Genomic DNA, 23,186 nt, shown 5'->3' on the forward strand with positions numbered 1-23,186 from the left:
TGTATTAACATTTATAATGAGTTTTAACAAATGTTTGGACCTAATACATCTGCTTATTTTTTTTTTTTGCTTTATATTATGTAATTATAGTTTAAAATAGTAAACTTGAAAAGGTTTAATTTCGCATATTTCGGTGTTAATTTTTTACTTTTTTTTATTTCTACTTTGAGACAATGCTAATATGGTAGATACATACAAAATGTAATTGGTTTTTATAATTTTAAAAATTATACTGAGCACAGAAACAAATAACTAGTATTCTATAATAAGAAAAAAATATAAACGGATAAATGGATTTTAAGGATTCTAGATTATCTCTTAGATTTTTAATATATTTTTTTTTTTTTTTTTTTAATGTGTTTTAAGTGCTTACTTAATTTAGTTCTTATGATACTATTCTTAAGATCTTCATAGTTTTTTGATTGCTTATTTTTATGGTTTTATGTGCTGCAAGTCTCAAAACATAATTATAATATAATTATATCATGTAAATATTGTATATATTGTATATACTTGCATTGTTGTCAGTGGCGCCCAATATATATTTTTCAGGTGTAGCAAGAAATAATTCTACCCACCCACCCACCACCTTATAAACTCAAAAGTCAAAATAATATTATTTTAATTGATAATATTAGTAAATATTAAGGTACCAACCAATATAATCTGTGTTTTGTCAGAATAAGGTGTATTAATTTTTAAAGAGATATACCAAATGTGTATTAATATACATTAATATACATTCATACCAATATGTAACAGGCATTATATTTTTTAAATTCATTAAAACCTTCAAAATAAAAATTTATTTTCGAGTATTATGTAAATAGTATACAGTATAGGTGGTTTACTGTTTATTTCAAACGGTTTACGAAATATAAAGCATGAACAAAATACAATAACATTATCATTATTTTATAAAAATAATTAATAATGAACATATTTCAAGTTAATTATTTTATATTATCATACCCATTACCTAGTACCCACCCTCCCCTTATTTTCAAGGTGTAGCGACCGCTACACCTAGTAATAGGGTTGGGCGCCACTGATTGTTGTATTCAGGGGATCTGGATTCAATACTCTTTCGAAACTTCTTAATATAAGTAAGTTTTTATGTTTAAAATATTAAAAGAGTTTTATTAATAAAATTGTTGTTATTGATAGGACCTCTTCCCTAAATACTAAATATTTGCATATTATGATTGATTGTTTTAATTAAAATAACTGGTTGGCTGTGTCACTAAATTACAATTAAACATTTTAAACCAATTTCCCTATTAACCTACCTATCTTCACTATAAACCAAAATATATATTGGGTCAATACCCACCCGCTGGTACCGTATCATATTAGCCACAGAATGGAGTGTACACCTGCAGACATGCCTGATAATTAAACATTTAAACACAGTTTTCAAATTTCCATTACCTATTTAACAAATATATTTTATTATTATTATTATTATTATTATTTGGGTTACACAATCTATACAAATTAAATACAATAAGCGTAAATGATAATAAGAGTAAATACAGACATTGAAGATTTGAGTTGGAGAAGCCATCCACTGGCGACACTCTTTAAAATTTAACAAAATAAAACATATTTAAAATTATTTTTTAATTATATTATTTTATTTTTTATTTTAACATATTAAAAGTATTTTATACGAGGAGAATTTTTTATTATAGATTATTTTGTATAATCAGGAAAAATTGTACACAACTTAATTTATTGATCGTATACCTAAGTATTAAGTATATACCTATTCAGTTTACTTGGTCTAGTCAGTCAATGTTAAGAATATTTTCAGCAGTTAGTCAAAACAATTGCTCCTAAACAATTATTCTTGACATTCAAATTGGTTTTATAGTTATTTTAGTTTATTTAATAAATACTAGATAAACGATGTAATTAACAATTTTGTTGGTTAATTTTTAAATTTAATTTTTTTTTATTTTAAATTCTTAGACTATAAAATTAAATGCTAAATATTTTAACAGAGTATAATATATATATTTTTTAATAAAATTCCCTAGTAGAACAAATATGATAATATAATTTAAGATTTGTATAGGTATTAGGTATACTATATTATGGTTGATAATTTTAAAACGCATTAAACTTTTCATTTTGCAATAAAAAAACAATAATTATAAGGTATAGCGTATAGGTACGGTTACATGCAATTTTTAATGTTTACTAAATAAATTTAATAAACTACACTTATGGAGTCGCTTAACCAGATCGGTTGTTGACCAAACTAACGGCAGTATACCAAAATTATAATCGGTATTCGGTTGGATGGGTAGATTAACATTATAATACATTTACTACATTATGGTGAAAATAAACTACTATGATCCGCAGACATGGCAGGTTAATAAGGTTATTCACTTAATATGAAAATGTGTGTTGAAAATCACGTGCTTCGTGATAGAATGATAATAATAATTTAATTATAAGTTGATTTTGATTTTCAAACTGTTTCAAGAATTATTTTTCTTCCCCGAAATTGAAAACACCGCAAGCATAATATTAGTTATTACATTTACACTTAAAGCGACAAAAAATAATTTGAGAACTGTGACCCCTATATATTTTGACTGTTGGGTATACCGTATACATATTTCACATAAATATATACAATTATAATAAAAAATATAAAAATTAAAAACTGAAGAATTCGTTCTGCTTTACTAGAGTAAATGTGTGTGTACCTCGTCATCGATAGTAGACCACTCTACCGTATATTATGATAATATATTATAATTATTAACTAATAATAAGACTTTATCATCGTACGCAGTAGAATAAAAAATATGCTTATGGTATAAATAGTAATTGTGATTATTATAACGGCTAAAAAGTACAACTAAATAAGTATTAAGTAAAATAGATCAAAGAGAAATCATTATTTTTTTTTTTAGTTTGCAACTTCATAAATTTTTGAACGTTGCATATTTATAAGAAAAAAAATTATTTTTATGAATTTTGGATTTCTTTTAGAAAAACTTATAAAGAATCGTGTATTCATTTTTCAGTTTTGACTATTAAAATTGAAAATTTTATTCATAACTAAATAATAATTTTCATAATTTTGACAAATGTTATCGAAAGATTATTGATTATAAAATCAAATTGTGCATAATACATATTTTTAATATTTTTTAAATGTTAATTGTTATACAACTTATGATAAACCATTTGCATTATATTTTCAGGTTAGTTGATCGAAAAACATTATTATCAATATTCATCAGAAATAACTAAAAATATTTTAAAATTTCAAATGCCTATATGTTTATAATTTAAAAAAATAGCATACAATTAGTTGAAATATTTCAAATTCTTTACAGTCTATATATAAAATGATTATTAATAATTTATTATTTTTACCAAAAGATTTCAAGTTATCGCCATCAATTAAAGGGAAATTATTATTTACGTTTAAATTTCATCTATATACTTAATAATTTCAACCGTTTATAAAAAATTAATGTAGCTTTGCGCTTAACTTGTTTTTCTTATTACAGTAACAAAAACTTAAAAGGAACCTTTTATTAAGCACTTGTTTAAGCACAAGATCTGAAAATTATATACATTTTATATTTTTTTTAACAATAAAATAATTTGCAAATGTGGTGATTTTAACGAAATTTTATTTAAATCGTAACTATAACGTAAATGAAAAAATAAATATTTTTAATAAGTCATTATTATTCTTTGAAAAAATTAAATTTTTTTTTTAATTATTAATTATTTACTTTTGTTGATCAGGTCGTCAGACCCGTAAAATCTAAGATATTTATAATAGAATCTAGGAAATACAAGCCTCGGAAAAAAAGCCTCACACCAGCTAAATAAATTATTCGTTATTTTATTATGATTTACATAATCAAATAAAATCATCAATCATTATGTAATCAATCTATGTAACTTTTCTTTAGCATATCTATAAGTATATAGTTGCAATCTGCATTTGACATTGTCAATAATTGTCATTTATATCTACATAATTTAAAATTTTTTTAAATAATTGTCATTTATTATTTGTATAATAAAATTAAAAAATAATTATTAAAAATTTAAAAATAAATTATTTAAATTATACTTATAAAAATGACAGTTATTTTATATTTTTTAATTTTTTAATTTTTATCCTTTAACATTTTTAAATTTTATAGGTTCAAATGACAAATTTAATGACAATTATTGACAATGTTAAATGCAGACTGCAGCTATAGGCAGTTTTAGATATGTTAAAGAAGTGTTACATAGACAAATGTAATAATTATATTTTGTAAATAATATAATCATATTATAATTATGTAAATCATAATAATTAACGAATAATGTATTTAGTTCATTGGTTGGTGCCGGGCTTTTTTTTCGTATACCTTATAATAATAATATGGTCCTGGATAATTTAACTAGGTATATATATATTATTTGTATAATGTTAAATATATTCTGATGGTACCTAAACTAATATTATTTTCGCTTATTTGAAAATAGCAACTAAGGAACGGTATAGTTTTTCTCAAAATAAATATAGGAAGTATGTACCTACTCTAACTCCCTCCGAAAATAAATTATGGTTTAGTCGCTTGGACTAGGAAGGGGTATGCAGAGGTCCACCTCCGTAGCTCGTATATTTACGTAAATCACGTAGGTATTCGCAGTTTTTTTTTGTTGGCTTTAGATCAAAACTAAATTTCTCAAGGCCCGACAAATTCTGACATCATCGTTTTCAGCCACTAAAATAAGACACACCAGTTAAATGGCGTCCCGTGAAAGTGCATTAGCGTTGTGTTAATATAATTACTATACCAACGCGCGGTAACGAAAAATACAAAATCGGACTAGCCTAAAAAAACAAAATAAATACAATATACGTACCAAATATTGTGTTAGGAAATCATAACGTATTAACGTCCGTTCTAAAAGTGTAAACTGCATTTTGTATTTTTTTTTAGTTTTTTTTAAGCACCTTAATCAAATAATGTAATTTCATTTTATTTACACGACGATAATAATAGGCACCTATTCGTTACACAATAAATAATTGCGCAAACGGCCGGAACGATAACGGCAGTTTGGAGGTAGGTAAGACACAGGTACGTAACGTAACGTAGCGTAACGTGTGGACTCTATTGAAACGAGTGCGGCGCTCGCGTGTATTTACTCTTAATTAGGGCCGTTAATATTCCGCACACCTATGGGATCGTCGAATGATAATGATGATGCACATAAATTATGTGGGAAAAAAAAAGGGCAATAATATTGAAGATTTCGCGGTTTTACAATAGTTATTATTTGGTGCCAATCGACCGATAAACGTTTGCAGTGAGAACAGTGATGGAATAGCATACGTCGAACGTCGTGCCGTACGAACCACAAACGACGGGTATTGACAGCGTTGGTGGGAGATGTTATCTTTTTAGAATGTCTTATCGGACCCGAGACCGTGGTACAAGCAGATAAGTGATAACGCGCAAGTTATTTTAATTGCTCGTATCGTTGTTGTTGTTGTTTTTAACTCGATTTTAAGTGTTCTACTACGATAATAATATATTCCTTACTAGAATATATTTCGTGCAAACCGAAAAGTCATTTGGCGAGTAAAGTATACACATCGAAATGTCCAACCCGGTGCTATTACACTAGTATATTCCGCCGTCGTTTACTGCGCTGTGGCGACCACTGCATTGTTTCATTTGCTGATACATATTATTATGTATAGTGGTAACATTCAACAGGTTTTTAAGTAAATATCATTTGATAAATAATTGTCGTACGCGCCTTTAAAACGTTTTAGAATGACCGAAATCAATTGAGATTCTATTGGTTTTTTCGTTTAAAAACGTTAGTTGTGTAACTTTATGTTTTTCAGTTGCTTCGTTAAATGATAATAATATTGAGATTTTTTGACAGGTTACGGGCCTGCTATGTGTGTTATAAGATAACTAATTTTTTCTATACTTTGAGTTAACTGAATGTTGTTGTTATCTGTTTTAGATGTTGAAAGTAATAAATATTCAACAGAATAAACATGTCTCGCGGAGAAAAAACCAAACCAACCACTGGTTTTGTAAGTGTTATTATTAATAATATTCGTATACCTATTTATATTTCTGTTTTTTCTTTTCAATTACATTTATGGTATTAAAAATTTTTAATTATGGGGCATATTCTTAATTTCTCAAAACAAAATTATATTTTAATATAAAAATTGTCTTTTGTTTATTAGTATCTAATATTACATCTTACCTACTTATATTTATCAAGCATTATTTTATTTATGTATTTACAGCTAGATACATTGTTTGGACGACCAAAAAAATATGGGTCAGCGGCATCATCTCCCATCGGTGGTGTCGGTGGCAATGGTATCTACAGCAGTGGAAGTACATATGGTGTTGGCAGCCGTTCTTTGCCACGCATAAACTCGGATAACGATATTTCATCAGGCGGTCACAACGATGCAGATGAGTGTGAAATGTTTGTCGAACATTTAGATGTAGAAGCACTCAACGATAAGTTTGAAGAAATGCTGGTAATAAAAAAATTAAAATACATTTTAATTATTTTTCATAATTTTAAACAATATTTTAATTGTTGGTAAAAATATACTTACATTATACATAATATTCAATTAAATTGATGTAAATTTATATATATTTTAGGATGATATGAATTTAACAGAAGAGAAAAAAACCCCAATAAGAGATCAATCAGTTGTGAATAAAAAAAAAATGTTAATGATGCATTATAAAAAATCAAGTAATGTAAGTTAAAATTTTCTGAAATATTAATCATTTAAATTATAAATTTTAATATTGTTATATCATCATAATAGGAAGGAAATAAAAAAACATGCGACAAACCTACAGAGTATATCCAATATCTTTCACAACCAGATTTAAGTGCCAATAAGACATATAATTGTGTAGTATCACTGCGTATAGCTTTAACTAACCATCCATTAAGCTGGGTTAGTGAATTTGGCACCGAAGGATTACGTCAAGTATTATCTGTGCTCAATGAATGTTATCGCAAGTAAGTACAATATTATATTATACCTAGATTTATACTGATCATAATATATTTATGAAGTTAAAATAAAGCAGTTATAGATTAAATTAGGATAGGTGTAGGGTATGCTTGTATTGATATCAGTGATTTTTTTGAAAGAAAAATAATGATATGGGTAAGTATTGGATGATTAAACTGCAACGTCAAGTTTAACAACCACATACAAGTTGTATGTATTTAATGTGCATGTTAATTCCTTTTTGATCAATAATTTTTTGAGAGGTCTGTGTATTTTTTATGTTAGAAGTTTTAGGACATTTAATTAATTCTAAAATAATTATTAGTGTAAAACAATATTGAAATTTACAGTCTTTTACGTTATAGTTACACTATTATACAATTATTAGAATAAATAATAAATAATTTCAGATACAACACCAAATCTTCTTTTCTTTTTCTTCATTTTTTTATTGAAAATCTGTCCGTGTAGCATCTATGGTCATTAGATATAACATTATTTTGGTGTAAAATAGTTAATTATAGGAATAAATTGATATTTTATAGTATAGACAGTACAGTATTAATTTTTTTTTGTTAATCAACCAGTAGTAATAATTGTTGAAGACGAGAACTGGTTAGGCAATTTATAGATTTTGTTTTTGTTACTCCAGCTTTTTAAAAAAGTAGTTTGCAAGAGACAAATTTTGTAATTCTGGGTAAAATGTTAACAATTTGATGCACATCGCATATATTAAAATTATTCGATATTCTCCATGTGGTATGAATATACAATACCTCATACAAAAACATTATACAAACATAAAAATCAATAAACTATTGTTACATTTCCAATGATACTTTAAACACTTTCATTGAAAGAAAAGTATCAATATCTTATTGCATAAAAAATATCATGTCTATATTAATGTATACGTTTTAAATAATAATAAAAAGGGAAATTATTATTTTAGATCTATTACTTTTAACCTATTTATTTTTTCTAAGTTCTGTTTGTACATAATTAATATCACTTAAATGTAATATTTTCTGAGGTTGTGTATTTTTAACATTAGATTTGTGATAATTTGATATTACTACTATATAGTATTTTTAAAACTTATGCTTTATTTTTTTTCTTACTTTTAACAATTTATATATATAAATATGTACTACATAATACATTTTAAAGATTTTTCAATTAATATTATTAATGTTTTTTTAGTGATGGGAAAAATGCTCAATTTGCTCGTATACAATATGAATGTATCAGATGTTTGAAAGCAATCATGAATAGCACTGTTGGTTTAAAACAAATGTTTGGACACAAAGAAGCACTGACTGTTATTGCTCGATCATTAGATATTAATAAACCTGCTGTTATGTTAGAGGCAGTAAAAGTCCTAGCAGCTGTTAGCTTAATACCTCCAAATGGTCATGAAAAAGCTCTTGAAGCCATAACTATGAGTGCGGATATTGAAAATCGTTGTCGATTCTTACCTATAGTCCAGGGTCTAAAAAGTATAGGAAATGAAGCTTTAAGAGTAAGTTAATATATTTTAGTTTTTGTAAGTAATTTATTTAAAACAGTCTTTTGTATTCAAAAATAGGTATTTAATATTTTTATTTTATTTAAAACTATCAAATAATATAAATAAAATTAATATTTTGAATTATATAGTATAAAGTTGTATACATATGATATACATATTTAATTTTACTAAGATAAAAATAATTAATATTAAAGTGTGGTAGGAAAAGTAACTAAGTAATGTTTCTAGTTTTGTACTAATATAGTTTATTATATTTTTTTAGGTAGCTTGCCTACAGTTTATTAATGCCATTGTATCCACACCTGAAGATTTAGAATTTCGTGGTCATTTACGAAATGAAATCATGCGAGCCGGCATGTATGATGTTATTGATGTAAGTCTTTAATTAAATTGTATTTAAATATTAACTAAGTTAAAGTATCAAATTATTAATACTATGAATATTTTTTAGAGCTTAGAAAAAGATTGCAGTGAAGATCTTAGTAGACAATTAAACATATTTAATGTACATAAAGAAGATGATTATGAAGAATTAGTTCAAAGATTTGATAATGTACGCATGGATTTTGATGATGTGGGAGATTGTTTTGATGTCATTAAAAACATTGTGGCAGATACACCTGCCGAACCTTATCTTTTGTCTATACTTCAACATTTTTTATTTATTAAAGATGATGTTTCTATCAGGTAAAATTGATTAGCAGAAATAATAATAATAACCATAAAATAAATTGTTACTATTAATTAAAGAGACCAATCTATGCAACAACAATAATATTTAATTTAATTTAATTTAAAAATATATATTTATTATAATAACCTGATCTATGTTATCTTTTTTAGTTATGTTTACTTTATAGAATTTTTTTCAAGGATATTCTAGTAGGTAATTAAAAATTATCCAGAAATTTGTATACAATCTTTATTTTTATTGTTTAATTTTTTTTTATAGCTGGATTTTTCATAAAGTTATATTTATAAATATCAAAATATTTTTTCTCTGAAAAAAAAAATAGTTTTTATATGTTTAAATGTATATAAGATTTAACCAAAAATATAGCACAGCTTTCCATATTTTATTAGATAGTAGTATCTAAAAATAAAGTTAAATAAAAACTATTTTAGTAACTAAAATAAGAATAACTCATTATGTATCCAAAATTATACAAAATAATTGCAGTATTTTAAATCATTTTCTTTTAAACATTTTTTTAATTTATTGTATGCTATTACTAGAGTAAGGTGAGAACAAAATATTTATAGATAATTTGTTTATTTTTATTGAAGGCCTGCTTTTTACAAGCTTATAGAAGAATGTGTATCACAAATTGTTTTACATCGTAATGGCTGTGATCCGGATTTTCATGCAACTAAGCGTTTTCAATTAGATGTACAACCATTAATTGACACAGTTGTTGGTAAATTATCAGTTCTGTTGAACTTTATTGTACTTTAATTCTTTTAAATAAATTTTAACTATTTATTGGTAACAGAGAAATCTAAAGCTGAAGAAGATAGAAGAGTTGAAGAGCTAAAAGATAAATTAGAACATGCTGTAGCTACTCGCCAGGAAGCAGAGGCTAAATTAATTCAAGCTGAAACTACGATAAAAGAGTTTATGTTAAACTCATCTATGGACAATGTAAGTTTTATTGTAATATTTAATAATAAAAAACATTATTATTTTTTCAAATATATTTATTCATAATAATTAACTAATGTTTAATACTTTTAATAAAGCATAAGTAATTTATTCTGGTAAAACAAATATGATATCCTATATTAGGTAGGAAATGCGTTATACATTTATAGTTTTGTGTTAACAATTAAATTAAATAAGCAAGATCTAAATGTTTTAATAATACTTCTTTGTTTTCAATAATCATATTTTTTTATCAATTTACAAATAGTGTATAAAATCTTTTTATATCTTTCTTAGACACTATAAATGTATAGGTTTCATAAGAAAATCAAATGCCATAAAAATACACAGAGAAGAAAGATAATAAATATATAATTTATTATTATATTTATATAATAAATTCTACAGATTTCAAATAATATATATTTTTATTACAGTTTTCAACACACATGTTCACATATTATTTATGTTCATTTTTTTTTTTATTAAGCATGTATTATTTTAACATTGATCTGTTTTATGATTTAGAATGGAAAATTAGGATTAAATAAAAAGCAAGATGGAAATACCAGTGGTCCACCTCCACCACCACCGCCACCACCTCCACCCATGTTTATTGGTGGTAACTTTCCACCTCCGCCCCCTATGCCTGGTTCTGTTGGTCCTCCTCCACCACCACCACCACCTATGCCTGGAGGTGGTCCTCCACCACCACCACCATTTCCTAACATGGCAGGAAGTGGAATACCTCGCCCACCGCCTCCACTTGGTAATTTAGCAAATCAACTTCCTCCCGGCCTTAAACCCAAAAAACTGTGGCATGTGGAAGGCATTAAACGAGCGAACTGGAAGAGTGTAAGTATACATATTTCACAGAAATAAATTTTAGTAATAAATTAAGGAGATAGTAACATGAATTTATAATGTAAATTAAATATAATATATTTAATGGTCAATTTTGTTGGTTGATAAAATATTATTATTTAATAATAAGTTATTTTTTGTAATAATTATTACCAGGGCTCAGAAGTTAATAACACTAAAAAAGTACATTTTCAGCACTTTAGTATGCACTTAAGACACCAAAATTAGCACTAAAAATTGGTAAATATGCAAAATAAAATTGTCAACCAAATATTTATAAAAGAATTTTTATATTTTTTAGTTTTTAGTTTTACAAAATGAATACTTTTTTTATATAATATGATAGTAGGTATTATTTTAGAAAATAAAGGTATTTGGTCCGACTGGAATGTAAATACAATGAATCTGATAATATTGCAGTACAATGTATTTGACATTATTTTAAAATTAATCATATTGTTGGAAATAAATGGAATAAATTATCTAATGTTTTCAACAATAACAACCGATAATGTACCTACTATTTAAAAATCAAAATACATGTTTTTGTTTACATATTAATATACTAAATTGAAGTTATATTGTTTATTTACTTTAAAGTGTAAAAATATATCCATAAAGTAGCCCTTAAAACTATAAATTAGCAAAATAAAATTTCTTAAATGACGTCAGGAAAGCGTAGTACAAATTTATATTTTACTTTTGATGTTCTATTACTCACCAAAAATAAAAATATATGTATTTGCTAGTTTCAAATCCTTAATTATTACATATTAAGTAATTTTCTATGTTAATACTATTTTAGATAATACCTCAAAAAGTATCTGACAAATGTTTTTGGGCACGCGTTCAAGAAGAATCTTTAGCATCCAATGATATATTACAAGGGTTATCAGAAAAGTTTTCATCAAAACCAGCTCGAAAAAAACCAGAAGATTCCACTGACAAGTATAATAATATTTTATAATTTTTTATTGGATTAAGAAAAACCTTGGTGCTAATAATATATTTTTCTTTATCATACTTTTAGAACTTCAACCCTAAAGAAAGTAAGATGTTTAAAGGTATTAGAACCAAAAGCTTCACAGAATCTATCTATTTTATTGGGTGGCTCGTTAAAACATTTGAGTTATGCTGATGTAAAACGTGGTGTTCTCAAATGTGATGATGTAGTACTAAAAGGCAATGTACTGGATCAACTAATTAATTACTTACCACCACCAGATCAATTAAAAAAACTAAGAGATTTAGATTGTCCTTATGAAGATCTCGTAGAAGCAGAACAATTTGCTGTAACTGTAAGTATTTTGAAAATTATATAAGTCATTATCAGAAATTTTATAGTCTAAAATATTTTAATTTAATAACTATTGTAATTTGTATTATCATATTATATTTTTATATTAATTATATTAAAAAATGTATTAAAACATGATTTTTAATAAAATTTTAACTTTTTATAGATGGGAGAAATTAAAAGACTGCTACCTAGGCTAAAATCTTTAAGTTACAGACAACATCATCCTGAGATGGTACAAGATATTAAGCCAGCCATTGTGGCAGGTACAGCTGCTTGTGAAGAAGTTAAAAGTGGTGTTAAATTTAACAAAATGTTGGAGCTTGTATTATTATTAGGAAACTATATGAATAGTGGTTCACGAAATGGACAAGCTTATGGATTTGAAATAAGTTTTTTGCCAAAAGTAAGTGTCGTTATTACAGTAAGTATACTTCTTAACACGTTCAGCTCTGCTTAATTCTTATCTGTCGTTTACTGCTTACCGTAGAAGATAATTTGATTTATTAATTTTAAAGCTAAATGTTTTTCTGTACTAAAGAAAGAAAAACTAACTGCACACATGATAAATAAATCTGTTCTGAATATCTACACAAATAATTGGAATTGTTTATCAATAGTCGAATATTTTATATCAGAAAACCTGTATGTTTATGACGACGACGCATCACCATTAGTTGGGATTATCAACAACGTATCACGATGCGTAGTCGTCACAGCAGTGAACGTGTTAAATAAATGAATAATGTGTTGATATATTATTAAAACATCTAATTTGCTTCTCTTACTCAAACAGCTCACTTCAATTAAAGATGTAGAAAATAAGTCAACTCTTCTTCATTATCTTGTCGATATAGTTGAAAAAAACTATCCGGACTTAATTACATTTGGTGACGAGCTAACTCACTGTGATAGAGCTGCTAGAGTATCAATTGATGTTATTCAAAAAACATTACGCATTATGGATACAAGTTTACGTAACTTGGATGTAGATCTTACTAATAATTGTAATAAACAACAATGTGGTGAAGATGATTTATTTTCAGAAGTTATGACTGTAAGTATTTCATACAAATCTATAGTAAACATATGTTTGTATAAATTATTTTAGAGCTTTAACACTTATTACATAAATGTTAGATTTAAAACTTTATTCTCATTGTTATAAGTAAAAAAAATTAGGTCTCAAAATAATTTATGCTATGCAAAAAAGCTACATAGAATCTGAAAAATATTGTATTACATATTATTTTTAATAGCTTTAAAATAATTTATGACAAATCTCCAGGACTTTGTTTCTTTTTATTTTCCTCTTACTGCAGTGGTGATAATCATTGTTGGTGTATTTCATAATTAAATCCTCAGATTGAAATGTGTAAATTATCGTTTTAATAATATTTGTTTAAAAATTGTATAACATTAACAGCCATTTGCAAAAGAAGCCAAGTCACAATTTGAATTGTTACAAAATATGTGTAAGAAAATGGAAGCTTTATATGATGATTTAGCTGAATATTATGTGTTTGACAAGTCAAAATATACTTTAGAAGAATTTTTCACCGACCTTAAAGCATTTAAAGATAGTTTCTATGTAAGTACAGTTTATATAATTACTTGTAATGAATTAAAATACACAAATTAGATTTCTCAATATTTAGTAGGTAAACAAATATCTCATAAAATAAATAGTACACTATTCAGCAATAGACAATATTTTTATTATTAATTATCATAATTTATTTACATTTAATAATTATATCAACATATATTTCTTATACTAGATATCGTTTTCTTATATTAATATTATATCATTTATGTGCATTTTCCATTGATCAAATCAGTAATTATAACCTACATCAAGTTTTATGATGATTAAATTAATTTCATATTAATCACAAAAATATTTTATCAATATGTAATGATAAAAATAATATGAATTTTAGGAAGCTCAAAGAGAAAATCATAAACGAAGAGAAGCAGAAGAAAAAAGTCGTCGCGCTCGAGATGCTCGTGATAAAGCAGAGAAAGAAAAAAAGGAACGAGCAGCACGTAAAAAAGCACTAATTGATATGAATGCAGATCATACACAAGAAGGTGTAATGGACAGTCTGTTTGAAGCATTGCAAACAGGATCTGCATTTAGTCGAGATCAAAGGCGTCGAAGACCAGGTGGCACAAACACCGGAGGTAATAAACATTTTTAAACATACATATTAAATAAATTATCATGTGTACTTAATTATAATTATTACTTATTTTGTATATCTTTATATCTGACATCTATTTATAATATTATAGATGATAAAAGAGCTCCATTATTATATCGCAGTCGATCAAGGACAGCTTTTACTGAGCGAGATTTACCAACTACACGAGTTCAACATTAAAAATAATCATCGCAACTGCTTATAGATGAAATTTGGTGCAAATTTTATAATTTGTTTCTTCAATAATGAACTATTAAACTGTATTTTATATTAAATCAAATTATATATTTGCTATTTTCATCAACAACATTTTATGAATGATAAATTGATTATTTCAAAATAACTTAAGACAAAATATGTATTAATAATATGATATATAATAATTTGTTAGTAGTAAAAGAGGCATATTGAGTATGAACAATTTGTACATAATCCATATACAAATTTGTTAGCTTTAAATAATATTATAGCCTAAAGGAACTTAATTGTATTAATAATATCCTATTTTTAAATTAAAAAATATTGATTGGTAGAACTATAATTTTTTATTATTCACTCGTCATTCTTACTAAATGAGTAGTAAAACAAAATGTATAACTCAAGTTAATTGTGTATTAACTTTATACTAGAATTGATTCAATTCTTTAATAATTTATTACTCTCATTTTATTATTTTAGTAAAATTATAATTTATCATAACTGTTTACCGTTGAATCTTGAAAATTTTATTTTTGTTTTAAAAGTAAGGATATTATATTTAATATGACTATTGTATAATGCATTATTTTTAAGTGCCTCTTCTACTATTGTAGTTGATCATTATTAAGCATTTTTTTTTTATATATATAAATATACATAATATAAATAAGCAGTTAACTAACATGCTGTGTATTAATAAAGATAATATTTTAATGACATCTTATATACTTTATGATACTAATAAAAAATCAAATTATTTTTCAAACCTGTGATACTTATGACATTTTAGATAAATTAGTATGAATTAACAATTTGATGTAACAAATTTTTTAAGATAGTTAAAAATTATAATAAAATATTGAAAAATAATGAGACTGTTCCGTATATTATTGCTCATTTATATCGATTAATTAAACTAAAAATATTACTATTAAGTATGTTTGCGAATTATACAACATTTAATTATATACCTTTTTTCAACCATGTGATTTATTTACAAGTGAATATAAATAATTATTATTTTTAAAAAAAAAAACTGTTGAGTTGTACAAAAGTTCTGTTATTTCTTAATTCTTATGGTATTGATATTTATATTCTTGTATCTTGAATGTTTTTATTTTTAATACAAGTGTCATCAGATGTCAAAATCAAAAATTTTAAAATCTAATGCCTATATTTTGATTTTAAACTTTTTTGTATAATAACTATATAGAATATCAATGCAACTGTTAAATGTATTTGTAAAAATGTTAACAGTTAAATATTTTATATTATTTGAGTATACATAGTAGTTAAGAAATATTGTAACTAACGATTTATTATATATCTGTATACAAATGTACATCGAAAATATAATTAAAATTAATATATTTATACAAATTAAAAAGATTTGTATTTCATGTTTAATTTAGTAATTTGCACATAATTACATGCTTTAAATTAATTTGTATCATAATTATGAAGTGATAAATACCTAAATAGTAAGTGATAAATACCTAAATAGTGCTCAGAGAGTATTAAGATACATTATTTTATGTAATGTCTTGATACTATTATTTATCATAGTTGAGTATTACAAAAAAACATCCCTAATGATTAATTAGTAAATTACCTTCAAAATTAGGTAGTAACTTTTACTTATAATATATGAATATGTTTTGTTAATATTCATAGATAAAATCCACTTTATTAATTATGTACTATAATAGTTCACTATTTATGAGTCGTCATAAAAACCTATTTAACCTTTTCTACCAAGGAACATTTCTAGTTATCAGTCGAAAAAATTGTTAATATATTACATAGTCTTAAAATCACGGAATCGGCATAAAGATATATTATACTTAATTATTCTATCCTTTTAAAATATTTTATTCAATATTTATTTATTTTTTACAAACATAGTCCCACGGTGATGTTAGTCTAGTACGGGTATATAAGTGTATTTCTTCGCTCCATATTTATGATCTTTTTTTCGGGAAAAATTCACCCATCATTATATTATACATACTGTCTTTTTAAATATTTTGGTCTGTACCAAGACCTTAAATAATCATATTAAACAGTGTCAGTACCAACATTGAACATTTTGAACATTTTACTTTTTACTAATCTACTACGAGCAGCGGTATTACATAACACATATTTAGGTACCGGTGTTGGTAGATATACTTATTATCGAAAATCTGTCACGAAACGATCAAATATCTTTTTCTTAATTAGCTATCTTGTACCTACTATCGACATGTCCGAGAATACAATTATTTAAATCACAATCTACTATTAAAAATTAACAATTCAATAATTTTAATAACTCTCTCTCTATATTAAATTAACTAACACAGATGCAGGACTGCAGCAAAACCAATCAAAAGATTACATTCAAGTTCTCTGAACTCACGAAACTCCAACATTTTCTGACATTCAACACAAGACCGAAATATTTAAAACTAAAAATCGTTATGAAGTACAAGAGTACTTGGTAAGAACCCAAAATGAAAATGATCAGAGCGATATAACATATAAGATATAAATCCTAATGATTCTAAAATCTACACGGCCGGATTATTATAATAAATATTAATCATTTACTACCTACAAATACTTATAACTATTAGAATACAACTACACGTTATTATCTAATTTGTAAAAGAAAATATTAACTGTACTCGAGCAAAAGGTGTATTTTATAATGAGTAATAAGCATTTGAATATGGTACTATATATCAATTATAATTTATATAATGATATTTGTGACAAAAAAAAACGTAGAACTAGTTTCAAAAAATACTATTCGCACAAGCATAATTCATATTCTTCTATATAAATTCGATAATATGCAAATTTGCTCTCGTATCAACTATAAATAAACTGGTAGTAAGAATCCGGTACCTATAACTCTATAAGTACAAAGGTTTACAATTTTACGCGTGTGTAAAACAAAGACAACACTATGTGACTATAGATGCTAGATACTACATGCTTGTATGACTTGCTCTCAATAGTTTTGGATATTAAGTGCACGTGAGTGCATGTGTTTAATAAGCCTAATAAGGAATAAATAATAATACAAATAAAAAAAAAAAGATATTATTAAGAATTTAGAATCTAATTATTAAAAATAAAAAAGATGAAAAGATGAATGTTATTTAAATAAAAAATTAAATTTAATATTGCAAATATAATATAGTTGGATAATGTTTATTAATTTAAAAAAATAAAATAAAATATTACTTGTGTTAATAAAATAGTATATTTTGTATGAAAAATAATTAAATGTCAATAAGAACAATTCAAATGAAATCAAATACTGTGTTTTGTCATTTATAGGATATATAACAGCATACATGTTATAATATAATAGCAAATATGTTTACGGTTTGGGAAAATATTCTTAGTGCAATTGCCACTAATTTACAGGATTAAAATAATTTTACAAAAACCAAAATTAACAACTGCAGCTGTTACTGTCAAACATCTGCAAAGTCTCCTTAAAATAAAAAAAAACTTTCGAGAGCAAGGTGCCAATAAATGAGGCTTTATCCGATTCAAAGAATAAAACTGAAGCATCAGGCATAGAAACAGAATTTCCAAATCAAATTACGAAAAAAGAATCTTTTACCCGGAAAAATTGCTGAAGATGAGTTTTGTAACATAAGTGAAGAAAATACAATAATAATTATTAAAAATGTTGTTGATATTATCTTAATAGGACTACGTCAAAAATTTAAATCAATGGAAAATATTACTTAAGATTCTTAGATCCAAAAATATTTATTTTTGGCCTACGGAAGACTTGAAAAGATCGGGAGTTGATTTATGCAATATATATATAAAATTAAAATTACCTACCTCAACAAATTTGAATTCATTTCAGAATTAGAGATCTTTAAAGAGCATGTTTACAAAATTACAACTACAACATAAATGAAATTTTAAAAAAGCAACCTTTTTTGAAATGTTAAATTTTCTTTATAAAAATAAACTTTAAGATGCATATAGCATATCCAAATATATCTTACAATGCCAGGTACTTCAGTTTCGAGTAAACGAAGCTTTAGCAAATTTTAACAAATAAAAATATATTTACTATCTTTAGCTACTACAGAGCAAACAAGACTTAACCACATGTATTTTATCTATAGAAAATAAAATTCTTGTCCTAGATCCGGCACTGGGTATAACTCAAAATGTAATAAAATCTTTCTGTAAATACCGTAAAACAGTAGAAAAAAATTCATAGTACCTATTAATAGATAACATATTAAAATAAATCAAAAATGTTATTGCGTATAATATATATTAATATAAAAGTTTAATTTCCCATGAATAATGTTTTTAAATTATAATAAAATGATTAGGTATTTTTATAGATTAAATATCCAAATTGAAACTTAAAATTTCTATAAAAAGTAATTGTCTTTATACACGTTTTAGATTTTATGGTTTTAGTATACTGAACTAGCTACTTATGAAGAATTTTGTATTATATTTTTAAAATTCAGATACAAAAATTAAAGTTTTTATACATTTTTAATTACAAAAAAAAATTGCAACATTTTGAGATTTTAAAATGATAATATAAACATTCGCTAAAAATGTCATGTATCTATTATTATTTATTTATTTATTTATCTTGATATATTATATATCAAAATAATTAAATATTAAAAACTTTAATTAAGAGATATAATTATTTTACGAGTGAATATCAAATGTCGAAAATATCTGAACAGCATTTTAAAATGCTCATAAAAAATTAATTTGGCTTTCCAAAAGAATTTTTTTTTATGCAAAAGATTTAAAAAACTTAAAAAAAACCTTATATTAAATTTTCAAATGTGAGGTATAATAACAAAAAAAATTATTCATTTTTAACCACAAAATAATTTCTGATTTTTGTAATTATTATTAATTTTGTCAAAATAATAACTTAAACGCCTATAAAATAATATTGTGACTATTAAGATTTTCGAAATTTTTGAATTGAAAAATTAACAACGAATGAGGGGCTTTGAATTAAATTTTCAAGCATTTCTTCCCTGCAAATTTATTTTTTAATCGATATTTATAAAAAAAACAAAAATTTCTTATGCCTATAAATAGTTCAAAACTATTCAAAATATTTTGAAAATATTATCGAAAATAAAAACGATGACATAAACATTTAGTAAACATTTCAAGGATTTACGGTTATTCGTTTTCGAGTTTAATCAAAAAAACAAATTTGATTTTGTCGTTAGGTAATAGGATTTTACGTTGTTTTTCTCGAATACAAGTACTGGACATTTTTAAGTTTGACCTTTCCAAAATATAAACTAGATTTAATTTTATATTAAAAACCGCCCCTGTTTATGAAATTCAAAGCACACACGCACAAAAAATAACATACCTATCATAATAAAATCAATACATTCATCGTTCCGCTCAGAATCTAATTAGTAATTAATAATACAGGTATATCGTATATGCAATTATTGCATAATATAATAATAACAAGATATATTATACATGCAATTAATAACTATTGCCCATAATGTACCCACCTACCTATACCAATTCTACTAACATGTTATGTTATCCATCACCTTATTGTCACAGTGGGCACATAATTCGACAAGGTAAACATGACACGAATTCGTATTTACCTATGAGTAACTTAAACGGTACCTATGCAACACAGGTCGTATGTATTTGAAAGAACTGAATAACATAATACGGCCGAACGCTCGTAACACACGTTATTGAAATTATTATCAAATAATGAAATAAGTAAATATTAATTGTATTTAACATTATTGACATAATATACACACATAATGCATATTTATGTATCGTCCATAATATAATAATATAGTTGCTAGTTATCTGTATAGTCTGATATTACAGTTTAATGTTTACCTATCTACAATTTTTGTTTACTTTTTGTTAATTTTCTGTTTGACTATTGGTTAGGCACAAACTAAATCCAACTGCCGCGTTAAAACGATTAAAGTCTGATATCGCACATTATTGATATCGTTCTACGCGAGAGGCGCACGTATAAAAGTCGCTGTAGGAGTACTAACGGGTTGCAATAATAGCTAGTGTCGACTGCCCATAAGGAATAATTCATAAATCATATTATATATTATAATAATAGTTATTATTATCATTATTTCACACGCGATGACGACGATTACATCGATAGCTGCGTTGTTCGGTTGTATTTTGCTACATTTATTTGTGAGTAAATTATAATAAATAAACAATTTATACACAGGGGAAAGAAATTAGGAGTGATAATACTATCCACTCAAACGCAGATTTAAACAACTATTTCGCGATGTTTTTTTTTTAATAATTCTAAAGTCATGTTGGACAATTATAATTGTTCGTATAAAACAATGAATATATAGGTAACATTAGATGCTATACTTGCTTTGTCAACTTTATTCTACATATTTTGTAGAATTAACCATGTAGTAAGTTAAAAACAACATTGTTTAACTGATTTACAAACGAATTTAATCGAGTAAATTGTACTAAGATTAAGAATATTACCTATTATTTATTAATAATATGTACTAAATTAATCTATTACATTCGATTTGGAAACAATATATTATCGGCATTGTATAGTTGTATACAGTGTACCGTGTACCCTCTTTGGACGGAAGTGTCACTTTAGTGACTGCAAGTCAACTATTTTTAAGTTTAATACCTACCTATAATAATACTTTGAATTAAAAATATTATGAAAGAGTATTTTGTGTTTTAATAATATAAAATTTAGTTGCAGTGACTGACTATTTTAAGTACTTTCCTAATTATTAAGTGCATTTTTGTGGTTATTAAAATAGTATAAGCACTAAGTAGTTATAGGCAGTACCTACTTAGTTCCTCTCAAATAGTTGTTGTAACTGCAAACAAGTATACAATTTTTTTTGACTATTTCATCTTATTTAGTGGGAGTCAAGTATAAAGTCATGCCAATTAGACTTGTTAGTTACTAGTAATTATATAAAAGCATCCAGAAAAATAATATTTAGTAATAATATAAAATAATGATCTTCGCCTCTGGTTTAAATGTCATGTGGGAAATCTCCTCTCCCAACAGATTACATATTACATATGATTTTGTATAAAAATGTAATAGTAGATGATATATAGTAAATAGTATAATATACTATATAATAACTGAAACACAGGTCGGTCAAGCCGTATAAATCGTTTTTTTTTATAAAGATTTACCTTAAGTAATGAATATATAGTTTTGAAAAATAAATAATTTAATGATTTGAATTGAATTTAAATAATGACTATACCTCCCTTGTATAATATGCTAATTTGTATAATAACTTATTGATTTGTGGGTAGATTTTCACATCAACCGCCTCAAGAATGCCAGATTCAGATTTGCCATTCGAGTTCAGCGATAAAGGATCCGTAATTACTGAGGATAACGTACTCACCCAATCAGTGTCAAGTGATGGGAAAACTGTATTCAAAACAAATGATCCACAGCCAATAAAGAAATATCAAAAATTCAAAAATATTAAAAAGTCGCCTACAAATCAAAATCAAAATAAAAAACAATATGAAAATTATAAACCTGCAGCGAACAGTGCAATAAAGTATCCTGTCATTCCTGCCGGGCATACGAGTACACAGTATTATAGCACTTCCCCAATGATGGACAATCGATGGAATTTTTTGGACAATTTTAGCAAGTATGTTTAAAATCATATTCAATTACAAAAAAATTCAAATACTATTAATATTTTAAAATGGTATTATTTACTAAACATTTAAACATAATTATTTTTGTTTTCATTTACTAAATTATCACTTACCAGCTACATAAATTAATATGTTTTCTACTAATTTAACATGTTTTTACGCAGATATTTTCCTACGGGATTTACCAATATGAGAATTGAATACATTTAAAAACATATAGAGGTGCATATAAAATATATGGAAATGCTCATCAGAAATTCACAGACAATCAAATCACAATTTACTAGTAAAATAAATACTATCATATTATAAATTAATGATATCTATACTTATATAGAAAATATACACAGTAATTATTTCAATTTTATTTTTATTCAATATGTATTTATAAATGTATTTATTCCGTCCGTTTAATGTCGTTATCAAAGGAGTCACGAAGTCACACTGAATTGTAAAAGTTATTTGATAAGGAATTATAATACACACTATAACGCGAATCGAAAACGTTTTCAGCCATACAACATTTAGGTATAGTTGATATACATAAATGTAGGTACCTATAGGGTTATAGGCTATAACATAGGTACATAAATAGTTATGAGTTATTATAATATATTATATTGTTTGAATTTTCCTGTTGAGAGTGCAAACTGCATTTAATCTGT

The 23,186-nt window shown here is 25.2% G+C and overlaps 2 protein-coding genes across 3 annotated transcripts; both read left to right on the top strand.

Annotated features, from left to right (window-relative positions):
* Positions 1-4,794: 4,794 nt before the first annotated feature.
* Positions 4,795-16,188, top strand: LOC132924674 (protein diaphanous). Of its 2 annotated transcripts, none has more exons than XM_060989104.1 (18): positions 4,795-5,123; positions 6,025-6,097; positions 6,320-6,562; positions 6,693-6,794; positions 6,866-7,065; positions 8,264-8,582; positions 8,854-8,964; positions 9,043-9,278; positions 9,879-10,009; positions 10,085-10,233; positions 10,762-11,088; positions 11,903-12,045; positions 12,128-12,395; positions 12,561-12,800; positions 13,191-13,451; positions 13,821-13,985; positions 14,338-14,581; positions 14,693-16,188. In XM_060989104.1, exons 2-18 carry the CDS (start codon positions 6,059-6,061, stop codon positions 14,779-14,781), a joined length of 3,267 nt encoding a protein of 1,088 aa, XP_060845087.1. In that variant the 5' UTR covers positions 4,795-5,123; positions 6,025-6,058; the 3' UTR covers positions 14,782-16,188. The 2 variants fall into 2 exon arrangements, with proteins under 2 accessions (XP_060845087.1, XP_060845086.1); XM_060989103.1 differs by lacking the exon at positions 4,795-5,123 and adding an exon at positions 5,220-5,773.
* Positions 16,189-20,798: 4,610 nt separating this feature from the next.
* LOC132927547 (uncharacterized) lies at positions 20,799-22,883 on the top strand. The gene is made up of 3 exons (XM_060992091.1): positions 20,799-21,024; positions 22,159-22,511; positions 22,686-22,883. The coding sequence occupies exons 1-3, from the start codon at positions 20,968-20,970 to the stop codon at positions 22,729-22,731; spliced, it is 456 nt and encodes a 151-aa protein (XP_060848074.1). The 5' UTR covers positions 20,799-20,967; the 3' UTR covers positions 22,732-22,883.
* The last annotated feature ends 303 nt before the right edge of the window (positions 22,884-23,186 follow it).

Source organism: Rhopalosiphum padi, chromosome 3, assembly GCF_020882245.1.
Source record: "Rhopalosiphum padi isolate XX-2018 chromosome 3, ASM2088224v1, whole genome shotgun sequence".
Classification (NCBI taxonomy): domain Eukaryota; kingdom Metazoa; phylum Arthropoda; class Insecta; order Hemiptera; family Aphididae; genus Rhopalosiphum; species Rhopalosiphum padi.

What these genes read in the sequence shown, in the direction of transcription:
- LOC132924674 (XM_060989104.1), top strand. Translation starts at nt 6,059, where the DNA reads ATGTCTCGCGGAGAAAAAACCAAACCAACCACTGGTTTT. An exon ending in CCAAACCAACCACTGGTTTT is followed by an intron (nt 6,098 to 6,319) that starts GTAAGTGTTATT and finishes ATGTATTTACAG; the next exon opens with CTAGATACATTGTTTGGACG. An exon ending in ATAAGTTTGAAGAAATGCTG is followed by an intron (nt 6,563 to 6,692) that starts GTAATAAAAAAA and finishes TATATATTTTAG; the next exon opens with GATGATATGAATTTAACAGA.
- LOC132927547 (XM_060992091.1), top strand. Translation starts at nt 20,968, where the DNA reads ATGACGACGATTACATCGATAGCTGCGTTGTTCGGTTGTATTTTGCTA. An exon ending in GTATTTTGCTACATTTATTT is followed by an intron (nt 21,025 to 22,158) that starts GTGAGTAAATTA and finishes ATTTGTGGGTAG; the next exon opens with ATTTTCACATCAACCGCCTC. An exon ending in TTTTTGGACAATTTTAGCAA is followed by an intron (nt 22,512 to 22,685) that starts GTATGTTTAAAA and finishes GTTTTTACGCAG; the next exon opens with ATATTTTCCTACGGGATTTA.